The sequence below is a fragment of the Odontesthes bonariensis genome, chromosome 7 (genome assembly GCF_027942865.1).
Source record: "Odontesthes bonariensis isolate fOdoBon6 chromosome 7, fOdoBon6.hap1, whole genome shotgun sequence".
Taxonomy (NCBI): domain Eukaryota; kingdom Metazoa; phylum Chordata; class Actinopteri; order Atheriniformes; family Atherinopsidae; genus Odontesthes; species Odontesthes bonariensis.
Window position 1 is genome coordinate 21,228,622 of NC_134512.1, and position 16,485 is coordinate 21,245,106.

The window sequence follows — 16,485 nt, forward strand, 5'->3', positions numbered from 1 at the left end:
AGCTACGCAAACTCCATCTTAAATGGCAATATGTACACCGAGCTCTGAACTGAGTAGGTTATGTAGGTAATGTAGGTTATTGACATATGGCAGTTTTTGTTCTTTCATATTGTCACATTTTTGCAAAGCAATCAATTTATTTAACTTCATATTAAATTAATATATATAACTTAATATAACTTTAACTCAATATTTAATATTTATTTAGTGTTACTATTACCATTTGTTGGAATAGTGTGTGTGATCTTATGCTTAATGTTCATATGAATTGCAGACTTGCTGGGGACGTAATGCAGGGTTTTTGTATAGACTGGACTGTCTCAGCACAGCGGCATCGTGGCTGCTCCCAGGAATTCCAGCAAATATGTTTCGAAATAGTCCACGATCATCCACCACTGCCTGTAAGATCAGAGGCCCAGCGCTTCCTGTTGATGTAGTCCCTGTATCCATCCAGGGGAGGGAGAATGGGGATATGGGACCCATCTATTGCTCCATAGATCTACAGAGAGGGGAGGAAAAATGTTCAATGTAATTATTTATTTATACTAGGTCACTTTTACTTTTTGATCACTTTACTTTTTAGTACTTACTTTTCTTTTTTTCTCTTACTTTTTAGTACTTGCTTTTTCTCTTTTAAAAAATGTTTATCTTTTTTAATTTCTTGTCTCATGTCTATTGTTGCTGCTGTGACAAGTGAATTTCCCCGTTGTGGGATAAATAAAGTACAATCTAATCTAATCTAATCTAATGCTCAACCCCTCCACAAGGTGTTGCTGATAGGCTAAAAACAGCAAGTGATCAGAATAACTGTAGGCCTACAGAAATGTAGACAAGCTCTATTGCATTGTTCTATTTTGTTTATTAAATTACAGTTATTGATCTCCCTGTGTGCATCTTTTACCTAATTGCCTACTTCAAAAAGAAGACCCATCAGATGTAGAATGACATAACGAGTTTACATACCTGCGGGATATGGTGTTTCGTCGCATTTCTGTAGGCGATCTGTTGAGCCTCGTCAGCCGACGGCATCTTTACATACAGATGAAGGAGGTCTGATGTGATGGCTCGGCACGTCGCGTATACACATCGGTGGACCGTTGTGATGCTGACCCCAAATTTCCCCGCCACCACCCTGTACTCACAACAGCTGGCCAACTTGTAAATCGCAATTGCGATCCTCTTGTTGTGAGGTATGGGTGGCCTACGGCTGGATGTGTTTGGCCGAAGTGATGGCAAGTTGTCACAAAGACGCTCAAACGTCTGCCTCGTCATACGGAACGACGTCAACCATTCACGGTCCGTGAAATGTGCCAGGACATCACTTTCCCACCATAGGCTAGATCTTGTTCGCTGCCATGGTTGTGGTGATGCCCTCTGAGGAGCTATGGCAAGGTGGTCCTGAAGCAGCATAATTAATTCTCGCCTCGCTCTCATCCTCCTTCTTAAATTTCTGACGGCTATTATAAGCTGACATAGCAGCACTAGCAGCATGTTTAGTCCTATCCTATGGTCCATAACTCTAAATAAGTAACTAGCCTAATAAATAAAACGAAAGCCGGTGGTGAAAAGGTACGTTGCCTTGAAGGTTATAGCAACTGTTACGGGAGCCTGACAACAGCGCGAGCAATTAAATTCCCGCTACCGAGCATTCTAATTCGCTACAATTCGCCACTTTTGTAATGGAAAATCATCTGGTCGAGTCAGAATAATGCGCATCAGCACGTTCCGGTGATGTCATTTTATTTCGCTAGAATCGTCCTGTTTGATGGAAAACCAACCGAACGCATCTTATATCGCAACAAAGTAATGCGATATAACTTTTAATTCGCTACAGAATCTGATGGAAAAAGGGCTATAGTCTTGAACTAAAAGAACTGCCAAAGAAGAAGAGCAAGCACACGCATTTAGTCAAAAGGCTTTTTGCGATCCCCACTCCAATTCAGGATGTGGCGGAAATGTACCTTTGAGCCAACCGTCAGAAAACCACAGAAAAAGAGTTTATTTTTGTTGTAGTTGAAAATGGCAGACGGTGGAAAGTTGAGACGGTATGTTGATGGTGTTTTTGAATCAAAATAGTTGTTTTTATATGTGAGATAGACGGTCATCATAGTTGTCATACTTGGCTGATCCAAGTAATCAACGATTATTGTTCTTTAGTATTGAAAATCTGCCTGGGTTGATATTAAAGGGGGGTATGCAACCGGCATTCCGACATCCCGTCACTCAGACATGACGCCACTGCGACATCCCGCCATTCCGACACTTTGATAACACCATTCCGACACTTTGATACCACCATTCCGACACTTGTTGGGAGCTGTCAGGGTCGGACTGGGAAAAAAAATCGCCCCCCCCAGTATTAATTAGTATCTCCAATCTAATTAAATTAATTAATTAATTAAATAAAAATAAAAAACGGCTATGGGTATTCATCCGCCGCCTTAAAGATGAACAGCGGCTGGTGGAGTCCCAGTGCCACAGGGCGGCCGGTGGGGACCCACCTCCACCACAGCGGCGCAAGTGGAGGCAGCTGGAGGAGCGCCTTCAGCGGCTGCGCAGACAGTACAGGCGGGGAGGCAGGACGCTGGAGCAGTACTGGAGCGCTGCCCAGCGCTGCATCGTAAATTTGGAATAGTAGGCCTTGTTTTAAAATCGTTGGGTTTTGTGTCCCTGATGTTTGTAGATGTTATAGATGTTTATATAGGGACAAAAGAAAGCCTACAGTTTAGGCGAAATTAATTATTATTATTGTTTTTTTGTTGCTAATTTTAGTTGTATTTACCTCATTTTGAATGAAAAGTTAATAAAATGCTGTTGTTGATGTGGATCTTGTTGTTGCGTTGTTTGTTTGCATAGTGATTGTATGAGGATTGCACTTTAAGGTGCCCACTGGTTTCTTTAACCGTTGCTCTTTTTACAAGCAGGGAGGAAGTTCTGTGTGAGTTTATCCCTTAAGATCGGGGCTCAACTTCCTTTGTGGAGATGTCGACGGGCAATATTTTTAACAACAGCAGGTTGCGTGTCTTCCGACAGTTGTCATAGCCTTGAATGCGCGATGAAGATTGTAACTCTGCGCACCCCAATTGAAAACTGAAACCAACATTTAAATTTGGTATTCCTTTTGCAGCCACGTGCATTTATCTAACCTGCTGTCCCCTCCACAAGCACAAGGCATGCATGAATTAATTGAAGTCATCTCCGATTCTGTGTGGGCCGCGATCTTGTTAATGACTGAAATACGTCATGAAGCTTTTCGTTGAATTACATTTGATTTGTATAGGCCTAATATCGAAAAACTTGCACAAGATTTGATCTTTTTTTGCATCTTAACTCCCACGGTAACATAGGCTAAACATTGCATTTGCTGGTTTTCTGGTGCTGTGCTGTCTTTGCGATGCGCATCTCCGCTTCACTTTGACAGCATTCTCAGTGGTTTAAGGTAAAATAAATTGAGGCAATTGTCACAAAAACAAATAGCATCCGTTTTACACTGCCAAATGAAATATTGGCTACACAACGAGCCCCTCGTCAGCCCTCATCATCAGTAAATTTCTGAGTGGGTGCGATCAGTCTTGCTTGACTTGCGTGTTGGAATGTCTCTCTCTCGGGCATGTGCAGCCCTATTATTGCATGGCGAGCTGTCCACGCGTGTGGTGCTGAAATCGTGTGTCGGAATGGTGGTATGTTGAAAAGAAAAAATCATACCGCCATTCCGACAAAAGAAAAAATGAAATTCGGAATGACGGGACGTTTCATTTCTTAAAAAAATGTCACCATTCCGACAATTGAACGTCAATGTCGGAATGTTGGTATGTCGGAATGGCAGCATGTAACCTTAACGGGAACTCCGGTATTTTCAACATTAAGCCTCTTTTCTGAGACGTCTGCAATGTTTTAGAACCCCCCTCACCGCTTTTTTGATGTTTACTGCTGTCTCCGGTATTTGCCTAATTTTGATTCTTCTCAACCTGCTTCAGAACGGCAAGTCATGCGCATGTCTAGAAAGGTCCGTAATAGCACCATAAACGTCCGTTTTCAAAATAATCAACTCACCGGAGTGGTTACTGGTGTGCACTGGTAATCCATATCAAATTTCGTGGCGAAAAGTTGCTTCTGTCGTGTTTTATTTGACATTTTGTACTGGATGTTCGTTGATATTACTCCGCCACCGCTAAGAAAATAGTGCGAGCATGAACGAGCTGCCAAATAAAACACGACAGAAGCAAATTTGATATGGATTACCAGTGCACACCAGTAACCACTCCGGTGAGTTGATTATTTTGAAAACGGACGTTTATTGTGCTTTTACGGACCTTTCTAGACATGCGCATGACTTGCCGTTCTGAAACAGGTTGAGAAAATCAAAATTAGGCAAATACCGGAGACAGCAGTAAACATCAAAAAAGCGGTGAGGGGGGTTCCAAAACATTGCAGACGTCTCAGAAAAGAGGCTTAATGTTGAAAATACCGGAGTTCCCCTTTAATTGATATTGTTAGACTGAGGGTTTAAACTGTCTCCAATGCTTAGTGTAGCCTAGATGTTCATGTTAAAATAAATGTTAATGATAAAGGATAAACTTGAGAGATACTGCTCGATGAATAATGCTAAATTGTAAATGTAGCTGAAAAGTCAATGTATGTTTCCTGACATACGAATCTTTGCCTGGCATTTTTGTTTGTTTGTTTAAACTGTTGCAGCTGTGCATTTCTCTGAGCCGATTGCCAGGATAACTCTGCCACGCCATCATTTTCTATTTGTTAATGAATCATAGGATAGACTTCCGAATACATTTTTCTTGTTTTTGGCTTTCTTCTGTATGACACAGCACTTTAATATCACACTTTGTGAAGTTCTTCTGTTTCGTTGAAACAGGACATTGGGCCTCATGCAAGAACCGTTCGTACGCACAGATTTGTTCTTAAATCGTCCGTACGAGTGATTTAAGAGAATTTGCGCATTCACCAATCTTTTCGTATTTTACGTTTTCTTTCAGGTACGAACAGAATTTACGAGTGATACAGACCTGTCGTAGGAGTTTCGTAAAATAGTCCGCTGTTATTCCAATCAAGTTTGCTTGACTAATGGATTGTACATTTAATTACTTTGAAGAAAACATAAATAAATATACATTATACCCCATAATTATGCTGACATTATTCTGTTTGACTTAAATTGTGCACTAATTGAAGGTTAATTTGAATCTGTAACGGGAAGCGCAGCGGCTGTCTTGCTACTTTTGGATGCCTTAGCACGTCAGGCTCTTGGAAGAGACCGTGTGGAGACAGACGAATGGCTGACATCGCGATTAAGATTCCCAAAGACTGTGCTGCTACAAATATACAGCTTGCTAGAGCCACAACTCCAGAGAAAAACACGCCGATCAAACCCAATTCCACCACACGCCCAGGTCCTCACCATCCTTGGATTTTTGGCCTCTGGAACCTTTCAGAGGGAGACTGGAGACAGATGGGGGGTGTCCAATGCCGGTTTGGCAATGGTATTATCCGGGACCTATCCCGGCCCAAACCATCGACCTGGGCTGCTTGGCCCATGGGGAAAATAGTTGTAACTAATATTTGTCACTTATCTTATTCTTGCATTAATATCAATTCAACTGTAGTCTGCATAAATTCACCATTGCAGCGCAGCCGCCTGCTGCATCACAGCAGATTAAATAGGTTCTACCATGTAAGGGAATTCTCTCCTCCCAAATGTTTCAGATGGTTTGGCCCATGGCTCGTCTTTTATGGCGTGAAACAGAGCGCGTCAGTGATGGAGAGTAGAAAGAGGCCAGGTGGAACAGAGAGGGCTAAGCTCAAAAAAAGACAGGAGGTGGCAGCCAAATGTGCCAAATTGACAGATATCTTCTCAAGACAAGCTGGTAGGTTACTGAGAGATATGGATAGTAGGCCTGGTTGTAAATTTGATCAAATAGGCTATAACGTGGCGAACGTTTGCAATGTCAACTCAACTGTCATCTGACAGCTTTTGTTGTTAAAGATGTAAAATCTCACAATTTATATGATTTAGAAGTGTATTCCTATATTCAAAGAAGAACCGAACACTTTATTTACATTCCAGTTCTGATGAACAATTAACGCTTTATCACGCTTTATCTCCTCATCAACTGTAGCCTGCATTCCCACAGGCGCGCACATGTGGTTACTAACGCAATATTAAATAGGGGCGATCACATTTGTTGTTTGATATTTGTTATTAAATGCATCTCAAACATGCAATTAAAATAAATATAATTATTTAGAAGGGCTGTATGCAAATATTGTACATGGTTCGCGTGCGCAGGGACAGGGGCAGTATGGCAGGACAGGGGCAGCGCGAGCACGTTGGGGTGTTTAGTTGCCTTTTTTAATTACTGGAGAGTCTGCACGCGCGTTCTATCCGCGGGAATCAGCATCATGTTTCATGTTCAAGCCTTCCCCTCCCATTTATTATAATGTGAGCTGAGCCCGCTCACGCCCGTGCAGGGAATAGACTGTTCTATTTTCAAGTTGCAATGAGCACTTATCCGGACACCGCGCGGGCACGACGCTTTGATGTGAAAGGAAGAATCTGTTTTCTTGTTGATTTCTATCCATTTCGGACTGAACACGAATGCAGATGCAGACACGTTCACGCCCCGTGCTTGCTGTGTGTAAACGAACCGAACACTTGCTTTACATTCCAGTTTTCCATTTTTTGACAAACAGTTTCAAATGTGCTTTCACGCTTATCTCCTCTGCAACTGTAACCTATTTCGTCTCGCCGTCATATCGTGCATTTCCATAGAGGCGCGCACACTGTGGTTATCAACTCACTATTAAATTTTTTTTTTTATTGTTATCGATTGTTTTTTGTTTGTTTTATCTTTTTTCATGGACTCAAATTCCTCCTCCATATCAGAGTGGCCTGAATTTGAATTAAATTCCCGGACTGAGAAAATGGCCCACCCCGGCCCTGGGGGTGTCCCCTGTGAGTCGTGCGCTCCCCTTGGTCATCAAAACTCTCATCAGTTTATCAACCATGGTACATCAGATTCCCATACACCGCTGTCCAACAAGTACAAATTAAGAGGGACTTTCATCCCGTGGCTGGACTGACAATCATAATTGGAGCACGAGACACATATACGCATCAAAGCACCCGTGCTGTCGTGGAGCGCACTGAGCTGAAGGCCAGGTGGGTGTGTCTCAATACAGCGGAGGGCAAATAGCCCAGAGAAGGCATGCCAGATTTGCGCAATATTGCCATGAACGTTCTCCTACAACCTGAACCAGCCCAGGCAGAACAGAAAGTGTGGTGGCAGGAGACCCCCCTCATGGACCGCCCCATCAAAGTGCCATCATGATGAGGCAACAACTCATTGCACGGCTTTAGTTGAAGTCATCAATCGCCTGCTCATGGCGAGACGTTTTTTTTTTAAGCCATTTTCATATCAAACCAGTTATTTTTTATTTCGGTGACATTGCAAACTACAGGTGACACAGAATTAATAGCACTCATAATTGCTTCCCATTTCTTTGCTTTAGCAGGTCCCGTAATTCCACTGCTGACACTGCTAAAAATGACAGATTTTCCTTTCTGGATCTCTGAAAGCAGAACTTCAGTCTCAGAGCCCATAAAGTTGTTCTTTTTGCGCCTTGATGCCATTTTCATGACTCAACACTTCCTGGCACAGGAGAGAGGAAGCACAGCCTTATATGGTATCATTTTGGGCGTGGAGTATGCAAATCTACTATCCTCGTGCACGTGAACTTAGATACGCACAGGTGTGATTCATCATTTACGCAGGTCGTTTACACACTTTTTCCGAAGTTAAGAGTGTTTGTTGAATCTGACGTGGCGTGTTCGTACGAGACCTTCGTGCGAAAAAAGTGAGAGAAATTTAGAATAAAAATACAAAAATGTTCTTGCATGAGGCCCATTGACTATATTGAACAGTAGGTGACAAGAGAGTTGTGTAATAATGTTTTACATTTTTTAGGAGGGATCAAGCTGGCAGTAATGGCCGATGCAAATGAGCTCCATTTCACATTCTTTGAGGATTTTAAAAGAAAGCAGTCTACAGTAGGGCTGGGCGATAATTCGATCTCGAATCGGGATCGCGATAAAATTTTGATCGATCTCGATAATCTGCTCGTGACCTACATTCGATAGGTTATCACATAACAAAAGTAAACACAGCAACAGTATCAGCGTCTGCCGGCTGCAGGTAGGACATGCCCACTTCCCTGTTGTGAGTAGCATGGCTGCAGTTGCAGAGAAATGCTGAGAGGGAGAAGAGAAAGAAAAAAAATAACTTGGAAAAAGGAGGAGAAAATTACTGCAACTGGAATCGAAGAAGGCGAGAATAATGCAGAGTATGAAGGCGACGACATATCTACACCTGAATCCAACGAAATTGTCGATAAAAACGTAAATGCAGAACCATATTCCCCGTGCCTTTCCCGACAGCGTTGGGAACGGAGACGCAGGTCGGTGATTACCGGAATTTCCTCCCACTTAGCTGAGTCCTGAGTTTGCATAAAAGTTTGCATCCTCATCCACATAAATCAGCCTACTAAGCCGTGAGCAGGGAGTCCGACACGAAACAGAGTAGTGCGTGAAGGCTTAAGGCTGATTAGAGAACTCTCCGTCAACGGAGACTCTCTCCGTCGCTTGCGTGTGTCGGCCAAAATTCCTATCTATCCTTTGAGGTGACGGAGACTGCAAGGGTTGTGATTGGTCGGCTAACAACATAATTTCCAGAATCACTTTTACGGTTTAGCGCCTTCCTCTCAGAACAACAACACCCCCATTTTTGAAAGAGTTTACTGTGTGCCGGTCAACATTTGGTCAAAATTATTTGCATTTCAAAATCAACAACAGTCTTTCTCTCTCGCTCGCCATCGTTCACTATGAGGAGCGGAACGGAGCCGGAAGGTAAACAATCAGCCTACTGATCGGGAGGTGAATTGCCTTGCGTATCCGACAGCCCGATAGAGAACTTCGAAAGGATGGAGAGCTGACGGATAGTGATGGAGAAGCATACCGTCTCTTGCATGCGTCTGCCAAAATTCCTATCTATCCGTCGAGGCGACGGAGACTGCAAGGGTTGTGATTGGTCGACTAACAACATCATAAAAATGAACCTTCTGATATCATCAAATCTCAATTAAGAGTAACAGAGAACATTTAAAATTCACAAAATATTGGTACAAGGAAGTTAATCATAGATAATTCAGGCTGAACACGCTGTTCGAAAGAGAGTTCATTCATATGAAACAATTGTGGACATTTCTAATGAGTTGTTTTGGTTATTTCATCAAAGATGAAATTGCAAATACCATGTTGACAAAGTACCCTGTCACATACTGTACAGAGATATAGATTCATATTGTGCACATTTTTAGCGCAGCAGACTTGGAAAGCCGTCATATCTAATGGTTGAAATATAGCAAAGAAACATGAACAGTATTTAGCTGCTCACTGGATGTTTCAATCTGCAGATTTGTCTCCTGACTTCAAATGTGTTGGTGCCCAAGACAAAGTTTTCACATAGAAAAAGGTCAAAAACTGCCTCGTGGCAGAGCCAAATATTGTTCATCTGATCCAGAAGCCTCCCTTACATAGACACGTAACCTTTCCCCAAGTATTTTTTTGTTCATTACAAAGTAACAAGGCAAGTAAGTAAGTTTGTAAGTTTGTCACAAAGACAGCGGATAGATATTATTTCTTATCAAACTCGTTCACTATACAATCTTTTTGGACCCCAACATCAATTTATTGTTGTGTCCCACATTTCTTTCAGAAACGGTGAAGGTTTTGTTTGCTGTGGCCAGAGAGTCTGAGATAAAAGCTGTCATACAAAGAAAATGCCTCAATAAAGCATTAAATAGAGCCTGTGGTGACATGGAAAATGTACCATTTTGTGATTTAAAAAAAAAAAAAAACACCAAAGATATGGGTATCTAAAAGCAATACTTCTAAAACTAGTTAATTAATAAGGAAATGAAAAGCAAACTTTCTGTATCAGTTGCAAATGACCTTGTCAGGTATGTAGGGTGCTGATCTGTATTAACATATCAGTGACAATGTGGGGTTCCATCATTCCCAATGATGAGACAATTCAACCTGTGGGCTTGGAGCTGACTTTCGAGTCGCCAACCCTCCGATGGGAGGATGTCAACTGAACCACCTGAGCCATGATCACCCCTTTTGCTCCCAAATAATCTCCCACCATTCTGTACTTTTGTTTTATTTTTTTTTGTCATTTTGATTTGAGAAAAATGTTTATAGATGTGTGTTACAATTATGGTCAAAAGATTTTCCCAAAAAATTTTCTTGTCTGCCTGTACACATATTTGAACCCTCCACCAGAGGGCAGTTTCACAAGAAGCTTCCTGGGTGCTAGAATCTGTCTCTATTCATTTCTGTTGTTTACTTTTCCAAACACCTTTAGTTTGAGACCAAGTTCAGTGATACTTGCATTGTGAAGGATCACAGAAGAGTCATCTTGGGTTTGTGTAAAAGTGATAAATGTTTAAAAAAGTTGGACTGTTACAAACAGGACAATGAGACATTATCTCACTTGCAACTTTTTAATTGATTTCTTGATAAAGACTTAGTACAATGGCTATTACTCTAGCCATGTGGTGATTGTCATAACAGTAGAAGAAAAAACATTTGCATTCCACATCCACTTCACATGATGATGGATGGTTCTATCACACAAGAGTGAAGCTTCGCTTTCTGCGAGCAGGTTGTCCAGCAGATCTGGTGCACTCTGTTTGGCCGCAGCCACACGCCTCCACATACATGTAGGTGTGGGGGACCGTCTCTCCGTTTAGGCACAACAAGTCAACAGTGCGATTGCTGGAGCGCATCTCCTTACAGCAGGAGCAGGAATGCTGCATTGCAGCTGCTGCTTCAGAGTACCTGAAAACAGCAGAAACAGGTGTTTATACTTTCAAGATCTGCACCAACTACACTATACTAAATATTTTTGTGACTCAAGAAGAAAAAATGCTCTTTAGTTTCTATGTCACTTTCTAAAATTGGGAGAAAAAGTGCTGTACAAATGTTTTATGATTGTGAAATCATCATTACTTGGTGAAGGTGTTGCAGGAGCCTTCACAGTATGGCATATCCACCTCCTGGACAGACTGACAGCCGTGGTGTGAAACTAGAGTTTTCATGTTCACTACCTTGCAGGCCTTCTCTTTCTCCACGCCTTTTTTAAATAAAATTTTAAAGAAAGGACCTCAGTTAGCTTGGATTAATTTTAGCATCAGTCATGAAGGTGAAATGAAGATGTTATACTTACAGACTTTACAGCAACCATTGGCTGCAGTCTGAATCGTGTCCTAAGGAAGAAAATTCACATAAACAAAGTCAGTTTTCCTAATTCTAAATCCTCAAACACAATGAGTCCAAATTGAGATGGTGAAAATGATACTTACAGTTTGGCAGTTGCTCTGCTGGAATGGTGGGCAGACAATTTGTGAGCTGATTGTCGTTAAAGTCCCACCAATTTTAACACAAGAGTAATGCTCACACTTATTCTCTGGTGGTGACCAGGTTTCTCCTTGCTGGAAAACGTTGAGATGGATGTAGAAAAGCACACACACGCACACACACATGAGCAACAGTGCACATAGATGTTAAAACACTGAGGTGTTTTTGATTTATCAACAAAAAAATGTTGAGTCAGTGACAACAGAGATGATCCACCTTACCTTCAAGAGCTGCTTGGTACCATTTATACTGAGGACACAGTGTGTCTGCACACACTTCCCACAGCATTTATCTGAGTCAGTTTCCACATACTCATAGCCCTGAAAGAGGGGGGGGGGTAAAGTTTACCCTCACACTGCACACAGACAAAAGCAAGCTGCATTATCTGGTGTATTTGTGAATGATTCTAATCTTTCTTACCATGTCACAATTTTTTTCACATCGCTGAAACTCGCAGGTTATTTTGAACAGACCAGTATTTGGGTCGACCTCATTACTACAGGTACAATCCTGACATTCATTTGCAGGAACTGACGAACCGGGCTAACAAAGACAAGAAAAATCAGTTTGCATTTGCATGTTAGCCATAAAGAACCATGTGCAGCAGGATTCATTAAAGGTAAAAGGTTATGCAACAAATCAATTAATAAATCATCTGTTCCTCATTTACCCGGTATTCAAGATCTCTGTGGACGCAAACTCTTTTAGGATCTAGGGAAGAGTAAGATATTTAAAAAAAAGTAAATTACATAAAAGTGTTTCTGTCATTTTCTAGTGCAATGTAGGTTCAAACTGAATTCAAGAGCTCACCACATGTATGCTCCGGACAGCATTTTCCCTCAGGAACACTGATAACTGGCTTATATCCAACTGGACAGTTTATGCTGCTTACCAGGCAAGTGTTAATTTGACATTCTGCAGACATAAAGAAACAGTTATTGTAGAACTCAGCTGCACACAGCAATCATTAAATGTTAAAACACAAATTTGCCTCAATGTTTAATTTCTTACGGCAAACATAAGCGAAACAGCAGGGATTTGCTGGATCTGTTTGGTTCACAAGGACAAACCCTGCGTCAGGGCAGTTGGTGATGGGTGGTGCTGGGCATGTCTTAGGCTTACAAATAACGGTTTTGGTGGACTCATCACATATACAGTCCTGGCATTTGTACTCAAACCTCTCATTAAACTGAAAGAGTAAAACACAATTGTGAATCAATTGTCTTTTGCTAGTAAACAATATGAATTGGGATTTCTAGTGAGCATGACTTGAAATCTTGTCTCACCTCGCGAGGAATGCCCTCAGGATCAAGACATCCTGTTGGAAAATGAATAACAACTCAGTCGGACTTCATGAGTGACTCAATAAATGAAGTCTGTTTAAGTGTCATGCTCGATAAACACCATACTTACCACACTTTTCAACACATATCCCAGACTCTTTGTTGAAGAGCTTCATTCCGTCAGGGCAAAAGCAGCCCTCAGTTGTGAAGTTCATGGTTGGTTCACTGGGACTGTAGGGTTCATTTATAAAGACCATAGTCTCAGGAACTGCTCCAGAAAAATCATGATTAACAAAATAAGAACATTTCATTTTTGTGGAAACTTACTTGTCTTCACAGGTTGGCTGTTCTGCAGGACCACAAGGCTTATAAACTTTGGCTGATGGGCAATTACTTGCTGTTGGTGAAGAAAAAAAAGAACACAGTTGAGTCTTTATAAAATGTATATTCCCAACCATAAAATACTATATGCAATAGTCTGTTCTCTGTTTGCTGAATGCCACAAAAGAAAAAATAATAATTCTATTGACTCCATCATTAACAATAAACTATTGAGGGGTTGCTTACCACATAGTTTAGTGTAGTTCCTCCAGTGGAGGCAAACTCCTGCCTGAGCGCAGGCAGCAGCATAAGTCTGCAAGCTCATGCACTCCACTGTTGGGTTGGAAACATGGCAGCTATCAAAAACACAACCTCTGTAGAAATTGTCTGGTGAGACGAAAGGATGACATTCTGCAAAGACACTGGGACAAAAAAAACAATAAAGCTGTTATTATCTCTGAATTATGTCAACATTTGGTAGAGAGCTGCAAACTGAATCAGTGGAATAAACAATTTACCTGCCCTTGAGCATGTCACATATAGAATCTGGCTTGCACGGAGTTGGTTCCAGCGGAGGTTCAGGAACATTTGTGGGACGCACAGATGGCGTGGGGCAGTTGGGTTGGTAAATGTCACTGGCTGGCCAATAGTCAGCCATTACTGAACAACTTTCCACCAGCTCACCTCCTGGCAACATGCAGTCATCATCTTGGCTGTTGGTGCATGTTCCTAAGAAAAGAGTTAACCTGTTACAGTCTAACTGCAGACTAAGGATTTACAAAGGTGGCTACTTGAGAAAATGTTCTTACCACAGTGACCTTGTGTATTTCTGCCAAAGTACCCATACGGAAGAGTAGCACTAAAGCCAGTCATTCCAAATGTAATGACCACTTTTAGGCGAAGAATCTCAAACACCAAATTAATGCCAGTACTCATGATCTTAACACCTTGTTGTGAATAAGGTAGTTTCAGACTTACTCCATTGTTTAATGCCTAGAAGATTAAAAGAAATTTAATAAAATAGAAACAAATGCAAATACAAATACAAAATACATACAATTTTTTAGGCATTGCTATTCAAGGAATTCAAGTAATAAACATGAAGGTACTCTGGAAAATTTAGCAGAATATACAAAATACCTTAAGACATCAAATACCACTTATAGTTTTACCTCCAACTGCGGTGCTCCAAGAAGGTTGTGATTGATGAGTGTGACAACTTGCAGCCCATATGATATTATTATTGATCGTGGACAGGAAACATCTTCAGTGGGATCACAATATACGTTGTCAACATAAATCTTTAGATTATGTGTTGGTGTAATCTCCTCCATCAATACATAAGTACAGTTTCCTTGGTAACTGTAGTACAGTCCATCGAATGTGATATAATGGGGATCTCCCCAGCCTTCACAAACACCTGAAAAGAATGGAAAAAAAGAAAAATCAAATGTAATCAAAAAGAGAAAAAACAAAAGTAGAAGAGAAAGTCATAGGTGAACAGAATAACTTACAGTCACATGCATAATATTGGCAGCAGTGGTACTCATCATACACAAGAACAGGTTTCTTTCCATTGGTACAAGTTATGTTCTGGAGAGGTGGACACTCGTATGGTATTATTTCAATTGTGTTGTTCTCGATGCATCTTGCCATGGTACAGTTGCACAAGAAGAAGGTCTCATTTTGCTTTTAGAAAAAGATGTATGGGAAAAAAGTTGTATGTTCACATACTCAAATTAACAAATGCAAGCAAGTCATCTATAAACAAGTTAAAATATTGTCGTGTCTGACACTTAGCAGAGGTTCAGAAGGACATCAGGTTCAGTGTGTCCAGACAGGAGATGAATAATGGTAAACATAAACATCTGGAGAAACACCCCTTAACACCCCATGCATAATTTCCTCAGTTAAGAATGTCCAGGACAGCCATACCTACATACAAATATATCTTTTAACCTGACTACCGAGTCCACCCAGGGTCACCAAATAGGGCAAGGTTTACACTACATAAGGGGAGAAGCAGCTCCAGTGGAGGAGAGATGACACAGACATTGGGGCTTCAAGAATCTCTCCAGATTTGATGCATCATTCTGTAATTCTGAGACAGACCTGGTTGGCAATAAAATGCTTCTTTGTTCGACCAAGTCTTTGTCAGCAGAGTTCTTCCTTTACCATCTACACATCGGCTGTTTGAAGGCGACCATCCCTCATACTACAATATACACGTGTGAATGGATATATTCTAAGAGTAGGAATAGTATTGATTTCTGATTTGTATAAAAGTCTACTTACTGCAACATCCCATTCAGGACATATAGGTATTGAAGGTGTGGGTGTGGGTGTGGGTGTTGATGGAGGGGTGGTTGCGCAAAAGACAGTCTTGTTATGGATTGCACAAATATCAGAACATATCATCGTGAGACATATGCCTGATCCAATATCATGCATATCAAATATTATATCCCCTGAATGTATCAAACAAAAAGAACAGTTGATTAAACACTGATCAACATTTAAAGTTGTTTGAGTTGCATTCAATTTGTCACATTTGAATTTCTATTCTTACCTGGACTATAATGCTTTCCATCAAAGAGACAGAAACATTGTGTTGTTGTACTAGTTGTTGTGGTTGGGGTAGTTGGTGTGGTTGTAGGCTTTGTGGTTGTTGTTGGTGTAGTTGTAGTTGGGGTAGTCGTTGGTGTGGTAGGTGTGGTTGTAGTTGTTGTGGTTGGGATAGTTGTAGTTGGTGTGGTTGTAGGCTTTGTGGTTGTTGTTGGTTTAGTTGGGGTAGTCGTTGGTGTGGTAGTGGTGGTTGTAGGCTTTGTGGTTGGGGTAGTCATAGTTGGTGTAGTAGGCATTGTTGTACTCTTTGTGGTCACTGTTGGGGTAGATGTAATTGGTGTGGTTGTTGGTGTAGTTGTAGTTGGTGTGGTAGGTATGGTTGTCGGCTTTGTAGTTGTAGTTGGTGTGGTTGTAGTTGGGGTAGTCGTTGGTGTGATAGGTGTGGTTGTACTTGTTGTGGTTGGGATAGTCGTAGTTGGTGTGGTTGTAGGCTTTGTGGTTGTTGTTGGTGTAGTTGTACTTGGGGTAGTCGTTGGTGTGGTTGTTGGCTTTGTAGTTGGTGTGGTTGTAGTCGTTGTGGTTGGAGTAGTCGTAGTTGGTGTAGTAGGCATTGTTGTACTCTTTGTGGTCACTGTTGGGGTGGATGTAATTGGTGTGGTTGTAGGCTTTGTGGTTGTTGTTGGTGTAGTTGTAGTTGGGGTAGTTGTAGTTGGTAGGGTAGGTTTGGTTGTCAGCTTAGTAGTTGTAGTTGGTGAAGTCGTTGGTGTGGTAGGTATGGTTGTAGTTGTTGTGGTTGGGATAGTCGTAGTTGGTGTTGTTGTA

At 41.4% G+C, this 16,485-nt stretch overlaps 1 protein-coding gene across 1 annotated transcript; it reads right to left on the reverse strand.

Annotated features, from left to right (window-relative positions):
- Nucleotides 1-10,559: 10,559 nt before the first annotated feature.
- Nucleotides 10,560-14,754, reverse strand: LOC142384699 (intestinal mucin-like protein). The gene is made up of 17 exons (XM_075471003.1): nucleotides 14,613-14,754; nucleotides 14,271-14,518; nucleotides 13,908-14,091; nucleotides 13,617-13,827; nucleotides 13,345-13,520; nucleotides 13,105-13,174; nucleotides 12,908-13,008; nucleotides 12,781-12,812; nucleotides 12,506-12,683; nucleotides 12,305-12,409; nucleotides 12,165-12,205; nucleotides 11,915-12,037; nucleotides 11,716-11,814; nucleotides 11,440-11,568; nucleotides 11,304-11,343; nucleotides 11,087-11,210; nucleotides 10,560-10,915 (listed from the first exon to the last, which is right to left on the reverse strand). Exons 1-17 carry the CDS (start codon nucleotides 14,752-14,754, stop codon nucleotides 10,705-10,707), a joined length of 2,214 nt encoding a protein of 737 aa, XP_075327118.1. The 3' UTR covers nucleotides 10,560-10,704.
- Nucleotides 14,755-16,485: the final 1,731 nt, after the last annotated feature.